Source organism: Equus quagga, chromosome 2, assembly GCF_021613505.1.
Source record: "Equus quagga isolate Etosha38 chromosome 2, UCLA_HA_Equagga_1.0, whole genome shotgun sequence".
NCBI lineage: Eukaryota > Metazoa > Chordata > Mammalia > Perissodactyla > Equidae > Equus > Equus quagga.
In genome coordinates, this window is record NC_060268.1 from 66,891,971 (window position 1) to 66,907,973 (window position 16,003).

Consider the following 16,003-nt stretch of genomic DNA (forward strand, 5'->3'; position numbering starts at 1 on the left):
CTGGGTCTCTTTTGCTTGTTAACGTCTTTGGGTGAATTGACTGCAACAGATGGACCTTTCAGCCTGAGGCACCTTGGTTTCTAGGCCAGGCTGGGTTACTTACCCCCTGGTGACCCCTCCCCCACCAGCAGAGCAGCCAGCTCCAGGAGGACCCTGAGAAGAGACCTAGGCAGTGCCCGGCGGCTCACTGTCTCCTGTCTGCCTCGGAAACAGCACAGCAGCCCTGTCGGGAGGCATGCAGAGGGGAGAGCGCTCTAGACAGAGAAGTGGACAGCCAGGGCTAACATCCCACCCCTCTCCATGGTCTTGAGCAAATCCTTCCCCTTCGGGCACCACAGTTTCCTTATCTATTAAAGGAGAGGCTTCACTTAGAGTCAGTGTAGAAGTTTCTCCCAAATTCTCTGTTCTCTGTTATGCATCCATGATTGAGCTACCAAGAGATAATGAGCCACCCTTGATGACAAAAAAAAAAAGGAAGAAAAGCCCTTTTTAGCAATTTTCTGTCAAAATAATTGTGTAAAAACTACACCAAGGACGCCCAAGACCAAATGCTCCCCTGTCCTTGCTGAATAATGTTTCCTCTTTTGTTGACTGAGCCAAATGTAATTAAACAAGTTGCTTTTGATTCTCTTTCCCACCCCAAATCTTTCTCTAGAAAGACTGGTTGGATTTCAGAACTCTGATGCCCCTTTTTGCTCACCTTTTGCCGTGTGTGTATGTGTGTGTGTGTGTGTGTGTAAAATATACACACATTTCTTTGCCAAAATAAAGCCAAACCATTGTAAATAGAATTCTCTGGGTAATTTAACCCCCTGTGGGTGGTTTCTGAGATATGAATCCCTGGTAGATTTTCCAGGGGAAATCTAAGGAGTGGACTAATGTGGAAGTCTGCTAAGCAAAGGCTTATAGACAGTTCCACTCTGCTTTTATCAGTGAGGAAGAAAAGCTTATTCTCTTGTTCCCTAGGCAGTGGAATAGAAAGTATGGTTTCATCAAAGAGGAGGAAGAGGAGGAGAATTTTGCTGTTATTTTTATTATTATCTCTTGCACTTTACAGAGCCCTTTCAACCCAGTATTGGGATCTGCTGCTCCCCACAGCTCTAGCTCTGTGGGGTAGAGAGAGCAAAGGTTATCTTGTTAGCCAGGAAGAATTGGCCCCAGGTTACATGACTTCCCTGAGGCCGCAGAATCTAAGCCTAGGGTCTCCTGACTCCTAGGCCAGTGCTCTTTCCCTCTCCTGCACTGCCTTTGAGAAACTTGGCCCCCATCACCCGTAGCTCCATCACTTCCCCTTGGGGCCTTGGACAAGCCTTGCTTCTCCTTCAGCCTTCTGAGCCCCACAGAGAGCGCTGGCCTGCCTCCACAGGCCAGTGGCTAGGAGGGGCTGACAGCGTCTGGCTGATTAACATGGGGTGGAAGTCTTTGTGCAAGAAGAGTCTTCATTGCAGGGTAAGGCCTATCTCTCAGGGAAGGGCAGATGTGACAGTTCACAGTGGCACAGAGGCTGCCGTCTGTCAAGGCAGGATGGAGTGGGGGTGGGGGCACAGGAGACAGAAGCCCTAATCGTAGCATCTTGCACACACCCAGAGTGCCCAGGAGCGGGGCTCTCCTCTCCGGCCCCTGCCCCAGTTGGGCACACTGGGCTGGGGAACTGCTTGGTCATGTAGAAGACAAGTTTTGTCAAGATCTCACCCGGAAAACTGCCTCCCTCCCCCACCAGTTCTGTTCAAGGCTGCAAACTGACCTTGGTTTTCCCAAATGGCTTGTTGGATCTGTTTTTGATGTGTATATACAAAGAATTTACTGTGGGAAAAGGGCTTGGTCTGCCTTAAAGTGCAATTTGAGTGTTTTTCCTTCTGTTGTGTGCTTATCTATCCATCTCAGGCAAGGAAATGTTCGTGACATATATTGCTTTGCCTTTTGGTGGAAGCAGTTTCTTGTATATTCTTTGTATCTTGCAGTAAATGGTCTGTGCCGTGGACATTCTTCCTGATAGACTAAAATACGTTGTCTCTGTCAGATAAAATAGGCTTTCGGGCTTCCTTTTCTACCTTTATCCACAGACGAAAGTCTAAAATGCAAGAGTTTGTCTCAGGGTTAGCCGTTTGTCTGAGGCCAGATCTTTCTCTCTCCCCAGGTGATCCAACTGCTGTTGATATACTTTCTTTTCCCCACTTTTAATAGTCATTTAATACCCTATAACTACCCAGTTATCCATGATAATGGGAAGGGATCCTGGTTTTTGAAAGGCATGATTACTTTTTTTTTTTTAAGAATTTATTTTTCCTTTTTCTCCCAAAGCCCCCCCAGTACACAGTTGTATATTTTAGTTGTGGGTCCTTCTAGTTGTGGCGTGGGGGATGCCACCTCAGCATGGCCTGAAGAGCGGTACCATGTCTGCGCCTAGGATCCGAACCTGCGGCAGAGTCTCGAACTTACCCACTCGGCCACAGGGCCGGCCCCAAGCATGATTAATTTGAATAGCCCACTTTTGTCATTACAGTCAGCCTCTTCCCCCTTCAAAATATTTTATTGGTCCTTCTAGCACTTGGTAAAATTGGGTTGATGAGTTTTGCCTCCTTTGTTCCAAGGTGAGCCAGTAGTCAGTAAGTCGTCCAAGGGTTGATGCAGGCAAAGTTTAAAGTGAGGGTTTGGTCCCCTTACACTGTGGGGAAGTCTAGTGGGTCTTGAGAGGCTACTGGCACGGACTGGCAGTGGAAGCTCAGAGAGCGGTGCGCTGCCCATGCCAGAAGGCCCTTGAGTTGCTGTGCCTCTCCCCGGGCAGCCTTCCACCCACTCTCCTGGAGACGACAGCCGGGTCTGTTGATCAGCAGAAAGCAAAACAGAGAAGACACCACAGTCCACCTCCTTCTAACTCCTTGGCCAACTTCTTTGAACACAGTTTTTAAGGAAGGAGACAGCGCAGCCATAACCATAATTTTATATATATATATAGCCATAGTAGAATACAGCATTGCACATACTGTTGAACTTCAACTAAAGCAGTTTGTCTGAGCTAGAGTATCAGAAAGCATAATGAGTTTAAAATTAACCTCTTGGGTTGTGGTGCCTCCAGAACTCCCATGCATTGCTGATGGGAATGTAAATGGGCATAACCACTTTGGAAATCTGTTTGGTAGTATTTTACTAAAGCTAAACATACACTGACCCTGTTACCCAGCAGTTCCCTCCTGGTTTATACCCATCAGAAATGAGTGCTTGTGTTCACCGAGAGACACGTACAAGAATACTCATAGCAGCACCATTCATTAGAGCCAAAAACTGGAAAGAACTCAAATGCCCATCAACAGTAGAATGGATAAATGGTGGCATAGTCATATAGTGGAATACCACAGCAATAAAAAAGAATGAACTAGGGGGCCAGCCCTGTGGCCAAGTTCTGTGTGCTCCGCTTCAGCGGCCTGGAGTGCACAGGTTCACATCTCGGGCTTGGACTTACTCCACTCATCAGCCATGCTGTGGAGGCATGCCGCATACAAAGTAGAGGAAGATTGGCACAGATGTTAGCTCAGGGCCAACCTTCCTCACACACGTACAAAAAAGAATGAACTACTGCTGTACCCAACGAGGGTGACTCTCACAGACCTGTTGTTGAACAAAAGACGTCAGACACAAAAGAATATATACTACATGATTCCATTTATATAAAGTTCAAGAAAATCACCCGTGGTGATACATGTCAGAATAATGGCTACCTCCTGGGAAGGCTGGGGTCGGGGGATGGGTATTGATTGGGAAGGGGCATGAAGGAGTTTTTTGGGGTGCTAGAAGTGTTCTGTATTTTTATCTGAGGAATGGTTACAAGGGTGCACACAGAAGTAACACTCCAGTGAGCTGTATACTTAAGATTAGTGTGCTATACCATATGTCAGTTGGACCCACTCAGTGGGAGCTCGGAGCTGGAGGGCTTAAGGATACCTGTCAGTCCAGTGTTAGATATTTGCACATCCTTGCCTCTTCCCTGTCTTGAGGAACAGTCAACTACACACTGCACTGCACACTACCAGACACGGCTACCCTGTTTCCCGATGGGGAGTGTTTTCTACATAAACAAGTCTGAGGGGAAAATCACCAGTCATTTCTCCACTTGTTCCTGGGGACTAGAGCGGGGCAAGAATTAATATGCAGAGGAATGGGCAAGAGGCCTACCTACCTGTCTGTCTGTGCACGTTCACCACTTAACATGGGGCTTAACTCTTCTAGGCTCTCTGGTCAGCTGCCCAGCTCTCTTGACAGGCTATGGAAATGATTAATGATCTTTTTCCAAGTCAGGAAAAAGCAGCAAGGGTCCCTGAGGGCCACGCCCTGGGTCCTGGGCCCTCACCCCTGACCAGTAGGCAGGAAGACAGCCATGCAGCTCTGTCTGGGGTCCCTGCCCCCTGATTGCTTCTGGTCTTCATTGGAACTTGCCCATTCTCTGCGGTGGGGAGGAAGTGGCGCTCCCCACAACACTCCTGCCATCTCCAATCTTTATCTCCAGTGCCAGAGGAGACCATCCTGAGACTCCCTATGCCCTCACCCCTACCCCCACCTCTGTCTCCATGGTTTGAGTGGTGGGAAGGAGAGCAGAGTGCCAGGGAGCAGCTTTTGTTTGGCTCCATCTGCACTGGAAACTCCTGATTATAGCTTTGGCCCACTAATGCCTGTGTCCGGAGGCATACCCACCACCAAGGGTTAAAGCCCCAGGAGTCCCCACGGCTTCACTGGGTCTGTGGCCCTCATAAAAGCCTTTCTGCATCATCCCTCAGGCTGCCTCAGGCTCCCTGGCTGAAATCTGATAAGGGGGTCTCTTTGATGGAACTGTCAGTCTCCTTTATTGAGGAGGGAACTGGAGACCAGCGGCATTTCTTGGGGTACAGATAAGGCCCTGGATTCCTGTCAGAGGGAGCATGATTAATTACCCTCAACCCCAGCTCCTGCTTTGATAGCAGTGACTGACAGTCCGCAGGCTTCCCCATCAGGTGCTCACCCCGCTCTGGGAGGCGTGATGGGGGAGGAGATCAGCCTCCTGCAGGGCCAACACCAGTGACCCACAGAGAGCTCTCTGCAGTGGTTCTTTGCCCCCTTCCTGATTCTCTGCAGGTTGCTTTTGCATTTATTGTGGACAGAGGCCTGTCCCCTCTCAGATGAAGAGCCTCCTTAGAGGAAGATGTAATCCGGCCCAGAGAGCAAGACAGAGACTCCCTGCTTCCCTGCAAGGCTAGGGAAAGAGCCATTGCTTACGGACTTGAACTTCACAGACCTGGTCCTAAGCCACACAGGGGCCCTTCATAGGAGAAGATCCCAAACCACCCATCTCAAGGTCACTTGGCAACATTATTCCATTATTCAGGCAAGCTCCCCAAACCAGCTTACCATCCCTTTGTAATAATCACAATCACCAGTTTTTGTTTCATTTTTATTCATAGCCCCATAGGAGTTTAGAACTGAGAGTCGTCTAGTCCAAAGTCCTCATTTCACAGATGGGGAAACTGAGGCTGAATATGTCGATCCCCCATTCCCACTGCCCAGTATAATGTATTGGTTTTCTTTCTTGTTCAGGCAAGTAAACTCAGCTAAAAGGCCTTCTCCCTTCTCTCTTCATACTTGAGTCTTAGGACAAAGGAGGTGGACGCCAGGGCTGTCAAGCACAGAGCAGGCTGCAGACACAGGGCAGCCTGAGGATCCTGCTCCTCCTTGTTGTCAGAAGAATTGAAGCCAGGGCAGGTTTTGTTTCTGGATTATTTGGATAATGTGAGAAAACCGTACTGTCGTCGGGAGCTAGCTCTCAGAATAGCCTCAAGTTTATTTCTGACAGTACCGAGGGGCCTGTCTGCACTGGGAGCTACTTTTAGCAGTGTCACAGGTGTCCACACAAGGAAGAAAGCGCCTGTGCCCCCTACCCACTGACCTCTGGAACCAGGGTGCCTGGCCAAGCCGTAGGGGCCCATGTGAGGGAAAGCAAGATTCCTGTATGCCCAGATAGGGCTGGGCCACTGAGCACGGCTGCTGGGGTCACCACCAGGGTCCCAGTGCACCCCTGGCCTGTGGTTTCTCTGGAGAGCTTGGAAGAGGTCCCTCTTTGGTTAGGCTTACGTCCTTGACTTCAGACACCACTTCGCCCCTTCCTTGTCCTCTCAGGTCCGATATCTACCTCTGTTCCCCTTGTCCCTGACCAGTTCTCAGCCTAATGCAGTCACACTGTGGGTGACTATGAAAAGGCCAATTTTTAATGAAATTTCTGCATCTGTAACGTTGTCTTTCAAAGAAGCCATTTTAAATAGCTAGACATTTAGTTCAATGGCTACTCAGAATTTATAATTCTTCTCTGGGGAGTGGCCTTCAAAGGCAGTTTGAGCCATACTAGAAAATCTGTCATGGTTTATGGTCACACCCATCTTCAAACAAAATCAGTATAAACAGCCTGGTTACTTCATCCTATTCTGGCTTGCCTCTGTGAATGGCCATTTCTAAACGTAAAATACACCCTTTACTTTTGAAGATTTACCACCGTTGAAGAGATTCAAACGAAAATAGTGCAAACTCTGAAGGCTTTTCCCAAGTGGAGTTCCAAAACCTGGTGGTAGCTGGCTCACCAGGGGGACTGTTCTGAAGGACAGCCCTCCATTGCCTGGGCAAGCCCTGCTTGGTAGTTATATGCTCAGCCACACCTGTTCTGTGTAGGTCACAGCCCCAGCCCCCTCCCCTCTTTAATACGTTTTCCCTTCTCTTTGGCCCCACTGAATGAGGTCATCGTTTCTTTACCTTCTCAAAAGCCCCAACTCTCCATCCATTCTGCTGCTAGTCCTCTTACTGTGAGACTTTCACACAAAGAGCTTAACCACTCTGAGACTCAGTTGCCCCATCTGTTTAGTAAGGGTTGTGACCCTGATGAACCTGCTTGGACTTGAGAAGAGAAGGTGACTTCTATTCAGCGCTCTCAGCATTAGACATTGAAAGCTAGTGACGGGTCCTGGCGGGCACACCACAAGCATGAGGGAAATGCAGTTAAGATTCCCACTTGGGTTACCATGGAGCTGCTTGTTTTTGACTCTGAGAAGCACTTTTGTTTTTTAGTCTGCATGGTGGTTTGATTTATTAAATAGCACAATATTCGAGACATGTGAAGGAAAAACAATCCCTGCCTTCACAGAGCTTGCAGTCCTCCTGGGACACCAGGCAAACATGCAGTCATGTGCCGCATAACGACATTTTAGTCACCAACAAACTGTGTGTCCAACGGTGGTCCATCAGATGAGCGCCATGTAGCTTAGGTGTGCAGTAGGCTCCACCATCTTGCACTCTACGATGCCATACAACGACCAAATCGCCTAATGACGCATTTCTCAGAACTTATCCCTGTCGTTAAGTGACTCATGACTGTACATGAAACAATCAGAATAATTATTTGCTGAACTTGTAGGGTTTATAGTAGAAATTCTGAGCAGGAAGAAATCCACGTGAACAGGAGTAGTGAGAAAGTTCTCCCTGGAGGGAGTGCAGGTTGAAGGCCATTGTAGAGGTGATTTGAGCAGAGGCAGATCATTTTAGGCTTGATGAGGAGGGAGAGCACAAAGCAAAAATTAGGGGAGAAATGAGCGTGGTTTTAGGGGTGACAGTGAGAAGCCCTGACTCACTGGAGTGAGAGTGAGTTGCTGGGATGTGTTGGAAATGCTTCATACGTAATCTTTTAAGGAGTGTTGACGAACACAGGTCGTGAGACTGAACATGTACGGTGGGATGGGTAGGCAATAAGAGTCTTTGTAGCTTTTTAAACAAGGTTGTGAGTAATATGGTAAAGTAGTATTTTAGTAGGATTGTCTGGCAGCAGTGTGCAGATTGAGTGCATGGGTGAGTGGCTGCTGTAGGCATCTATTTGTGAGCCACCAAGGGCCTGGTCTGGGGTAGTGGTTATGGGCCAGAAAGGAAGATAGCTTTGAGAGGCACCTCAAAGGAAGAATCGGAGAAGCCTCATTACAACCTAAAGGTGGGTGAAACAGGAGAGAAGAGGAGCCAGGGCTGCCTCTGAGGTTTCTGCCTAAGACTTCAAAGAGTGATGGTGTTGCTGGAAGAGGAGGAAGCAGTGGGAAAAGGGAGCTAGCTTAGGGGATGAAGGGGAGCTTAGTGTGAACATTCTGACTTGGAAGGGAACAGGTCACACATGTGAAGATGTCCTGGAAGCTTCAGGAAATGTGAACTGAGGGGGCCTATGTGAGGGGACCTTAGGAGTGGTCCTCCCAGAGTCTCCAGGTGATGCCATGGAGAGTATGAACTTGCCAGGCCGTGAGGGTGCCCCGGCAGTCAGGCCTCCAAAAGGAGGTGATCCTTAGCCCTGTCCTGCCAGGGGACCAGTTCTGCTGCATCAGGCTCTTGTCTTTATGACAGGAATAAGGTTTACCATCTAGAGCAGCAAAGGGAGAAGGTAACCAACACGCGGGCTGTGTGTCTTAGGCGGATGCCATTAATCCTCTGATGCTTTCCCTGTGAATCTTTGAATTTAACTCCATGACCCCTTTATCCTTGACCCTCCAAAGACCAGCTGGTCAAGACAAAGGTCTTCGAGACCTCTAACTCCCTCTCCACACTTAGAAAAGAGGCCTGCTCCCACCATAGCAGTCCCATGTGTTCATGCTCACGCTGCTTTCTCTTCATAAATGTGGGACCCCTCACTGCATTCTCTGGCTTGAATTCTCCTATAGAAGAGTTGATGAGGCTGATGTTCCAGGGCTGAGAAGAAAATGCCATTCCTTGAGGGGAAAGAAGTGGGAGGAGCGAAACAAACAGTTCTTCTCTAATCAAGCTGGCCTGAAGTCCACCAGGCAGTCAGTGAGACCTCAGCAAGATTGGGGCAGTGGGAGAGGGGCAAGACGGGAGGAGCAGTCTGTGTACAGTAAAAGGGGTTTGCCATCAAAAGGCAACAAGTCTCATACGCTGCCCTGGACGGTGACCCTTCCCTGTGGAATTCTCCCCTCTGACCTCCAGATCATTAATCTCGAGGCTGCCAAATGACAGTCATCCATCACGCCTCCTGACGAGCATCCCGGCCGCCTGTGAACAGGGCTCTGGCCCCGCCCTCCCTGCCGTCCCCTGGTGCTCATTAGTAGGCCTTCCTGCCCGGTGCCCGGTTTCCTAATCAAGTCCCTGGCTCCTCTCACTTCCCTTCGGGCCCGTGGCCGGAAGCTGCGCTGACCCTCCCTCTTTCAGAGGCCAGGGACTCGGCAGAGTGATTAGTGGGGAGAGAACTGTTGAGTAGCTTTTCATCCCTCTGGAGACCTGTGTGTCCAGCAGCTCCTTTGACATGGTGGGGACACAGGAGAGAAAAAAAACATTTCTGCATCCTGCAGCAGGAGAGGAGAAAGCAGGCAGGATGCAAATAAAACACTGTTACAACTGCACTGAGAGCTGCAAAGGAGAAGCCAGGGAACTGCCCGGGGGATGATAGGGCAGGACCGGCGGGGAAGGCTTCCCTGAGGAGGCAGCTGATTGGCTTCTGAGGCTCCAGAGGAGTGTGAGTTGCCACATCATTAGGAGAGAATCTGAACTCTACTGCTAGCACAAAAAAATAGAAAATAAAAAATAAATCTTCAAAGTCATCTAGTCCAGCCCTCTTATTTACAGATGGGAAAAGAGACCCCGAGAGGCTACATGTTTCACCCAAGGCCACACAGCCTGTGAGTTGGACCTATCTTTCTGCTCATCCCAAGGACAACTGGCAGCTAGTCTGAGAGCTTCCAGGCTTTTAAGGGTTTAAGTCAAATTTACTTCTAAGCAGATTTCCCGACAGATTTCCAACTCAGCAGAAGGTGGTATGCATAAGCAGATGTATTCTCTGCTCGATGATGACATACCCCACTGTTTCTCTCTTTGGACAATCACAGGGACCCCCATCAACCGAATCCCCATCATGGCCAAGCAGATCCTGGACTTGTACATGCTCTATAAGCTGGTGACGGAGAAGGGGGGCCTGGTGGAGATCATCAACAAGAAGATCTGGAGGGAGATCACCAAAGGCCTGAACCTGCCCACATCTATCACCAGTGCCGCCTTCACCCTGAGGACACAGTGAGCAGCCAGGGCTTGGAGAGAGGAAGCCGAGGCTGGAAAAGGGGAGGTTTTAACCTAGAGGAGGGGAAGGAAGGATGTTCCACTGTACAGTGAGCAAGATGAGTGGAATTCCCGAAACAGCCGGGAGCTTGCTGAGGTGACTCCCTTGCTAGACCCAAGTACCAGTGAGAGCCCTGTCCCCCAATGTCCCCATGCGCTGCTGCTTCACCATTCTGTTTCATTCAAACCTCCCGTCAACCCTGTAAAGGAAGTGTTGTCTTCACTTTCCAGATAATAAAAACCAAATCTCAGAGGTTAAATTATTCAGTCAAGGTCATACCAGCTAATAAATGGTAGAGCTGAGATTCCCACCTGGGCTTCCCTTTCCAGGACATTGACTCCCACACAGCAGCTCCAGTCTAAGCCTGGCTCTTCCTCCCCGACACTCAGCTTGCCCAGCAACAGAGGACCCAGAGGAAGGCAGGCAGTCAGGCCCCACTGGGATTGGTGACCTCTTTTTGTAACCATTTGAGTTAATTACAAGGGTGATAGAAGCAGTGAAACATTGGAGAATGAGGGCCAGAGGGGAGTCTGGTCTTGGAACACACTGGAAGTTGCTCTATGAAGAATAAGGAATGAGCAGCTGACATATCAGTTAGGTGGCATGTTATGACCTTGTTGGAAAGTGAAAGGGCTTTATCTAATGGAACGGTTCCAGCAGAATTGGGGACAGAGTCATAAGCAGTATAACAGTCTTTCTCTCACAGTTCTTAGGTAGAGAATTGCTTTTTGGGACATCTGACACTAAGAGGGACAGCATTTCTGGGTCCACGCACAACAGGAGGAATTGCACCTCTCTGACCAGCTTACTTAGAATGGTTTGGAGATCAAGGAACCGGAAATACGTGGCAAAACATGGGCCTAATTTCTCGTGGGGTGTAGGAAGTTAGGGAAGATGTTACCTATTCACCTTAACGATGCCTCCAGTCTGAGCAGTGTTTAGAATTGAGTAGCAGTTAGAGGGGCCTGGGGCCGAGTGTCCAGCAGTCCTGGACTTTTCCATCAAGTGCTCAGGTTGTGATCCTTTGTCCTAGAGGCCCGTCCAGCAGAGGCAGCTTCCAGAGACCCATCAACTTAAAGTGAGCGGTCTCTGGTACGTGTTTTGCATTGTTCTCCTTGCTTCCTTCCTTCCCTCCAGGTACATGAAGTACCTCTATGCCTACGAGTGTGAGAAGAAAGCCTTGAGCTCCCCAGCTGAGCTCCAGGCAGCCATTGATGGCAACCGGAGGGAGGGCCGGCGGCCCAGCTACAGCTCCTCTCTCTTTGGCTACTCGCCCACTGCTGCCACTGCTGCGGCTGCCGGGGCCCCTGCCCTTCTCTCCCCACCAAAGATCCGCTTCCCCATCCTTGGACTGGGCTCCAGCAGTGGCACCAATACCAGCAGCCCTCGGATATCCCCAGCCACCACTCTCAGGAAAGGTCTGCAAGGCCCTTGGGAGAGGAGGGAGGGAGCCAAGTTCCCCGTGTCCAAGACTGGGTGGGGGAGTCGGCTGTCAGGCAGGAGGGTGGATTGTGGGTGGGTCCAGCTCTGGTGCTTTTGCCAGGTGATGGAGTCTCAGTGACAACAGTGCCCGTGCCAAATCGCCTGGCTGTGCCTGTGACCTTGGCAGGCCAGCAGGCCACTACCCGGACGGCCACGCTGGAGCAGCTGCGGGAACGGCTGGAGTCAGGGGAGCCCCCTGAGAAGAAGACATCCCGGCTGTCGGAGGAGGAGCAGCGCCTGGTACAGCAGGCCTTCCAGCGCAACTTTTTCAGCATGGCACGGCAGCTGCCCATGAAGATCAGGATCAACGGCAGGGGTGAGCGCTGGCCCAGGGCAGGTTCCTCCCCTCCTGATGAGTGCCAGCCCGGCTCCAGTCAAGGGCATGGCCCCAGGACCGTCCCCCAGCACCAGGGTGAGGCCCCTCCAGGCCCCTAGAAAGGTCTAGAGGCCAGAAAACCATATGAAATCATGGCCACTGAGATCTGAGTTCACCAAGCAAAGGTCATTTTTCAAGGGGCCAGAAATCGCCTCAGGCAGTGCCCTGTTCTTTAGCAAAAAAGAAAAGAGGTTGTTGGAGGAGGGGCCGGAGACCTTCAGGAACAGCTGCTGTGTCTCTCCCCCCCACGAGCCTTTTGATGTATCCAAATTAAAGGGCTCAGCCTTCACCCCAGTACCTCACGGGATGTAGGTCTCTGGCCTGGGAGGAAGACAGCACCTCTATTCCTGAGGCTCAGCGAGGAGCCAGTGTTGCCTCAGGCCAGGCTGCCAGTGACCCTGGGGAATGAAAGGAAAGGAGGAAGTACAAGTTTGGCAGCATTATTGACATCCTCCCCTCACCTCTGCATTTCCTAGGTGCTCCACCTTCTCTCCCCCAAACTACAGTGCCATGTTCCTTGTTCCTCCTTCTCCCCTTTTCCTCTTCACACACATATTCTTTGTCATTCTTGCCCTTGGCTCTGTCTCAGAACAAACATGAATAAGCATGTGTTGGGAAGAAATCAGGTGTGAAGGTTGCTGTGCATATTCCCAGGCAGCCCCTCCCTGTCCCACTTTCCCCTGAGCGAGGAGCAGAAGGGAGCTGGAGCTAACAGCCCGCACAGCAGGCCTCCACCCTGTTACCCATTCAGGGCCAGGTGCCCCTGGTCCTGCACAAGCCAGAGGCTAATAGAAAAGGCAACTCATCTGGAAGAATCTCTGCTGTCTGCGTAATGAAAGGGTGGAGCCTGGGGTGAGCTGGGCAGAGGCCCTATGTGCCAGCACCCGCAGCCTTCCCTGAACCCCACATGCTCAGGTGGAGATGGAGTGCCGGGTGCTAGGCCATGTGCTGGGCAGGTAGACCCTCTCCTTGAGGACTTCCCAGCCTGGTTATGGGGAGGAGGCGGCAAGGCGAGTCCTCAGAGGCAGGGACTGGGTCTTACTGGTCTCTGATCCCCAGCCTGATGGATAGAGGGTGCTCAGTTAGGCCTTGCTGAATCGCGTTGAAAGTGTCAGTGCACAGCTGTGAGCCAAGGTCAGCCTCCTTGCCAACTGATCCCTTTTCTCCGAGAGCAGCAGGACTTGGGAAGTGAAGTGGCTCAGTGGAGAAAGCAAGCAATAGAATGCTGGCAAGCCTGGTTCTCCTGCCAGGCCTTACCCTCAAGTGAAGGTTATACAGATGCTCTCTAACAGTGGGAGGCCTCATCCTGCCACGGTCAGGCAGGGAGAGTGGGAGAACCTCAGAGAGGACAACAAAAGAGCCAGGAGGCCTGACCAGGCCTGCTGTCTTCCTTGTCCCAGCAGAAGACAGATCAGAGGCGTCGGCTGCAGCACTGAACCTGACCACGAGCAGCATTGGGAGCATCAACATGTCTGTGGACATCGATGGTACCACCTACACAGGTGAGGCTCCTGGAGCTCTAAGGGAGGCCGCCGGTGTGGGGGCCCTCTTGTCACTGTCCTATCTGAAAACCTTCCCGGGGGTGGCTTCCTTCTTTGTAGTTTCCAGGTCCCAAAGGTCAGGTGGTTCTTCTGGACCAGTAGGAGCTGAGGATTGCTAACAGGATGACAGGTCCGTCCCTCCACCTTTGACAGAATGATAGAAATCCTTCATCTAACCGTTTTGGATCAATGGTTGGCTCATTAATTGAAAAAGTCATTTAATGTGAAGAGTTATAGTCAACCGCCTTACACATCATATTGTAAGTCACATCAGTGTCCACCATTACAGTCTTCTAATGCATCGCTCTCCTTTCTTTGACTGTGGTTCAACTCTTCTCTTCCTAATCATCATCTTTCAGTCCCCTTCTTTGAAATGGACCAAGCAGGGGCCAGCCCTGTGGCGCAGCAATTAAGTTTGCACATTCTGCTTTGGTGGCCCGGGTTTTGCTGGTTTGGATCCTGGGTGCGGACCTACGCACCGCTTGTCAAGCCATGCTGTGGCAGGTGTCCCACATATAAAATAGAGGAAGATGGGTACAGATGTTAACTCAGGGCCAATCTCCCTCAGCAAAAAGAGGAGGATTGATGGCAGATCTTAGCTCAGGGCTAATCTTCTTCAAGAAAAATAAATAAATAAAAATAAAAAATAAAATGGACCAAGGACTGAGCTACAAGCAGTGGAATCTGAGTGCAGCAGAATCAGCCTATATTTTTTTTTGAAAATTTTCCCAAGTCTTTTACAGTTCTGTCTCCCTAAATCTAATGGCAATAGGTTTTTTGTTTTTTTGTTTGTTGGTTGCTTTAGCATCTTTACCAAGACTATCCAAGACACTCAACTTCATTTTCATAGAAACAGCCATCCTTTTCCCATTCCCATTTCTTTGGGAACAAATGCAGCCGACTCTTAAGTGCAGCTTCATGAGTGGCGGCCAGGGAGCCCCCGGGGCACACGAGCCAGTGGCCTCCTCCGGGAGCCTGGGCATTGGCCTCCTGTTACAGAGGCAGAAGGAGGGGCCTGCGGAGGGCGTTACAGCTGCACCTTCCACCAAAATGGGGGCCTGCTCCTGTCTCTGTGAGTGCTCCTGTCCTGGGGGCTGGGGACTAGTCCCCCTGAGGCACCACCGGCAGGCCTCATACTTGGGATCTCTGCTGGGCCACCCGCTGTGGCATCAGGGTCAGGACAGGGAAGGGGCAGAGCTCCTGGAAGCAGCCTGCAAGCAGCCTGCAGAGAGGCTGTGCTGCCAGGCTGCCTCGCAGGCACCACGTAGTTGGCGCTTCAGAGGCCACATGCTGAGGTCTCTGCCTGACATAGGAGCCCCTCGAGGAGACCGGGCGAGCCAGCTGGTAGGGCCAGAGTGCCCTCTGCCTCCTGGTGTGCTGTGGTGGTCCAGGAGGCTTGGGGGTTAGGAGTGGCTCTGTGGAGAAGGCAGGGACGGAGGAGATCAGCGCCTGGATCTCAGTATCCTCTCGTCCTCTGTGAGGAGAAAGGAGAAGACAATGCCTCTTTCTCAGAATGGGGAGCACTCAGAAGAGAGTTGAAGGCTCCCCAAACCTCACTTGCCTCAGTCCCTGTCCCACTTGTGCCCTTCTCAGTGGGTGTGCAGTTGCCCAGGCAGGGAGCCTGGAAGTTGTTCCTGAGAGCTCCTCATGCCTGTTCTCGTCCCCCAGAGCTAAGCAGGCAGCGCTCCTCCGTGCTCCCTCTCCTCCTCTCCCATCCTTGCTGCCACCACCGCCCCGGTTCAGACCTCTCTTCCCCTGCTAGAGTGGCTACCTTGCAGGCCTCCATCACCCATATTCCTCCCAACCCCACAGAGAGCATTCTGTAACTTACATCTCATGATGTCCCTTCCCTGAAAATTTTCAAGGGAGGGCTGGCTCAGTGGCGCAGCAGTTAAGTTCACATGTTCTGCTTTGGCGACCTGGGGTTTGCTGGTTCGGATCCTGTGTGCAGACCTTCACACTGCTTGTCAAGCCATGCTGTGGTAGGCATCCCACATATAAAGTAGAGGAAGATGCACATGGATGTTAGCTCAGGGCTAATCTTCCTCAAAAAAAAGAATGAGTCTTTGGGCTGGCCCGGTGGCACAGCGGTTAAGTGCTCATGTTCTGCTTCAGCGGCCTGGGGTTCGCTGGTTCGGATCCTGGGTGCGGACATGGCACCGCTTGGCACGCCATGCTCTGGTAGGCATCCCACATAGAAAGTAGAGGAAGATGGGCACAATGTTAGCTCAGGGCCAGTCTTCCTCAGCAAAAAGAGGAGGATTGGCAGCAGATGTTAGCTCAGGGCTAATCTTTCTCAAAAAAAATAACAAAAAACTTTCAAGGGCTTTATGACCCCTACCGGGTACACCCCGGGCTTCCTAAGAGGCATACAGGCCCCGTTACCTCGCCCTCCTGTCTCTCCAGCCTCACCTGCTCCCGTGTCTTGCCTTCGGCATCCCCTAGTCACTGCACGCCACTGTGTCAACCCAGCACATTCGCTGCCTCTCTCTGCTCTTT

At 51.1% G+C, this 16,003-nt stretch overlaps 1 protein-coding gene across 1 annotated transcript in view; it reads left to right on the forward strand.

The window, feature by feature from the left end:
- Positions 1-16,003, forward strand: part of LOC124232182 (AT-rich interactive domain-containing protein 3B) — a 50,264-nt gene that overhangs the window by 32,743 nt on the left and 1,518 nt on the right. Inside the window, exons 5-8 of the mRNA XM_046649148.1 lie at positions 9,879-10,062; positions 11,243-11,523; positions 11,649-11,903; positions 13,367-13,465. Of these exons, the coding sequence (XP_046505104.1) occupies positions 9,879-10,062; positions 11,243-11,523; positions 11,649-11,903; positions 13,367-13,465 (819 nt within the window). The remainder of the gene's footprint in view (positions 1-9,878; positions 10,063-11,242; positions 11,524-11,648; positions 11,904-13,366; positions 13,466-16,003) is intronic.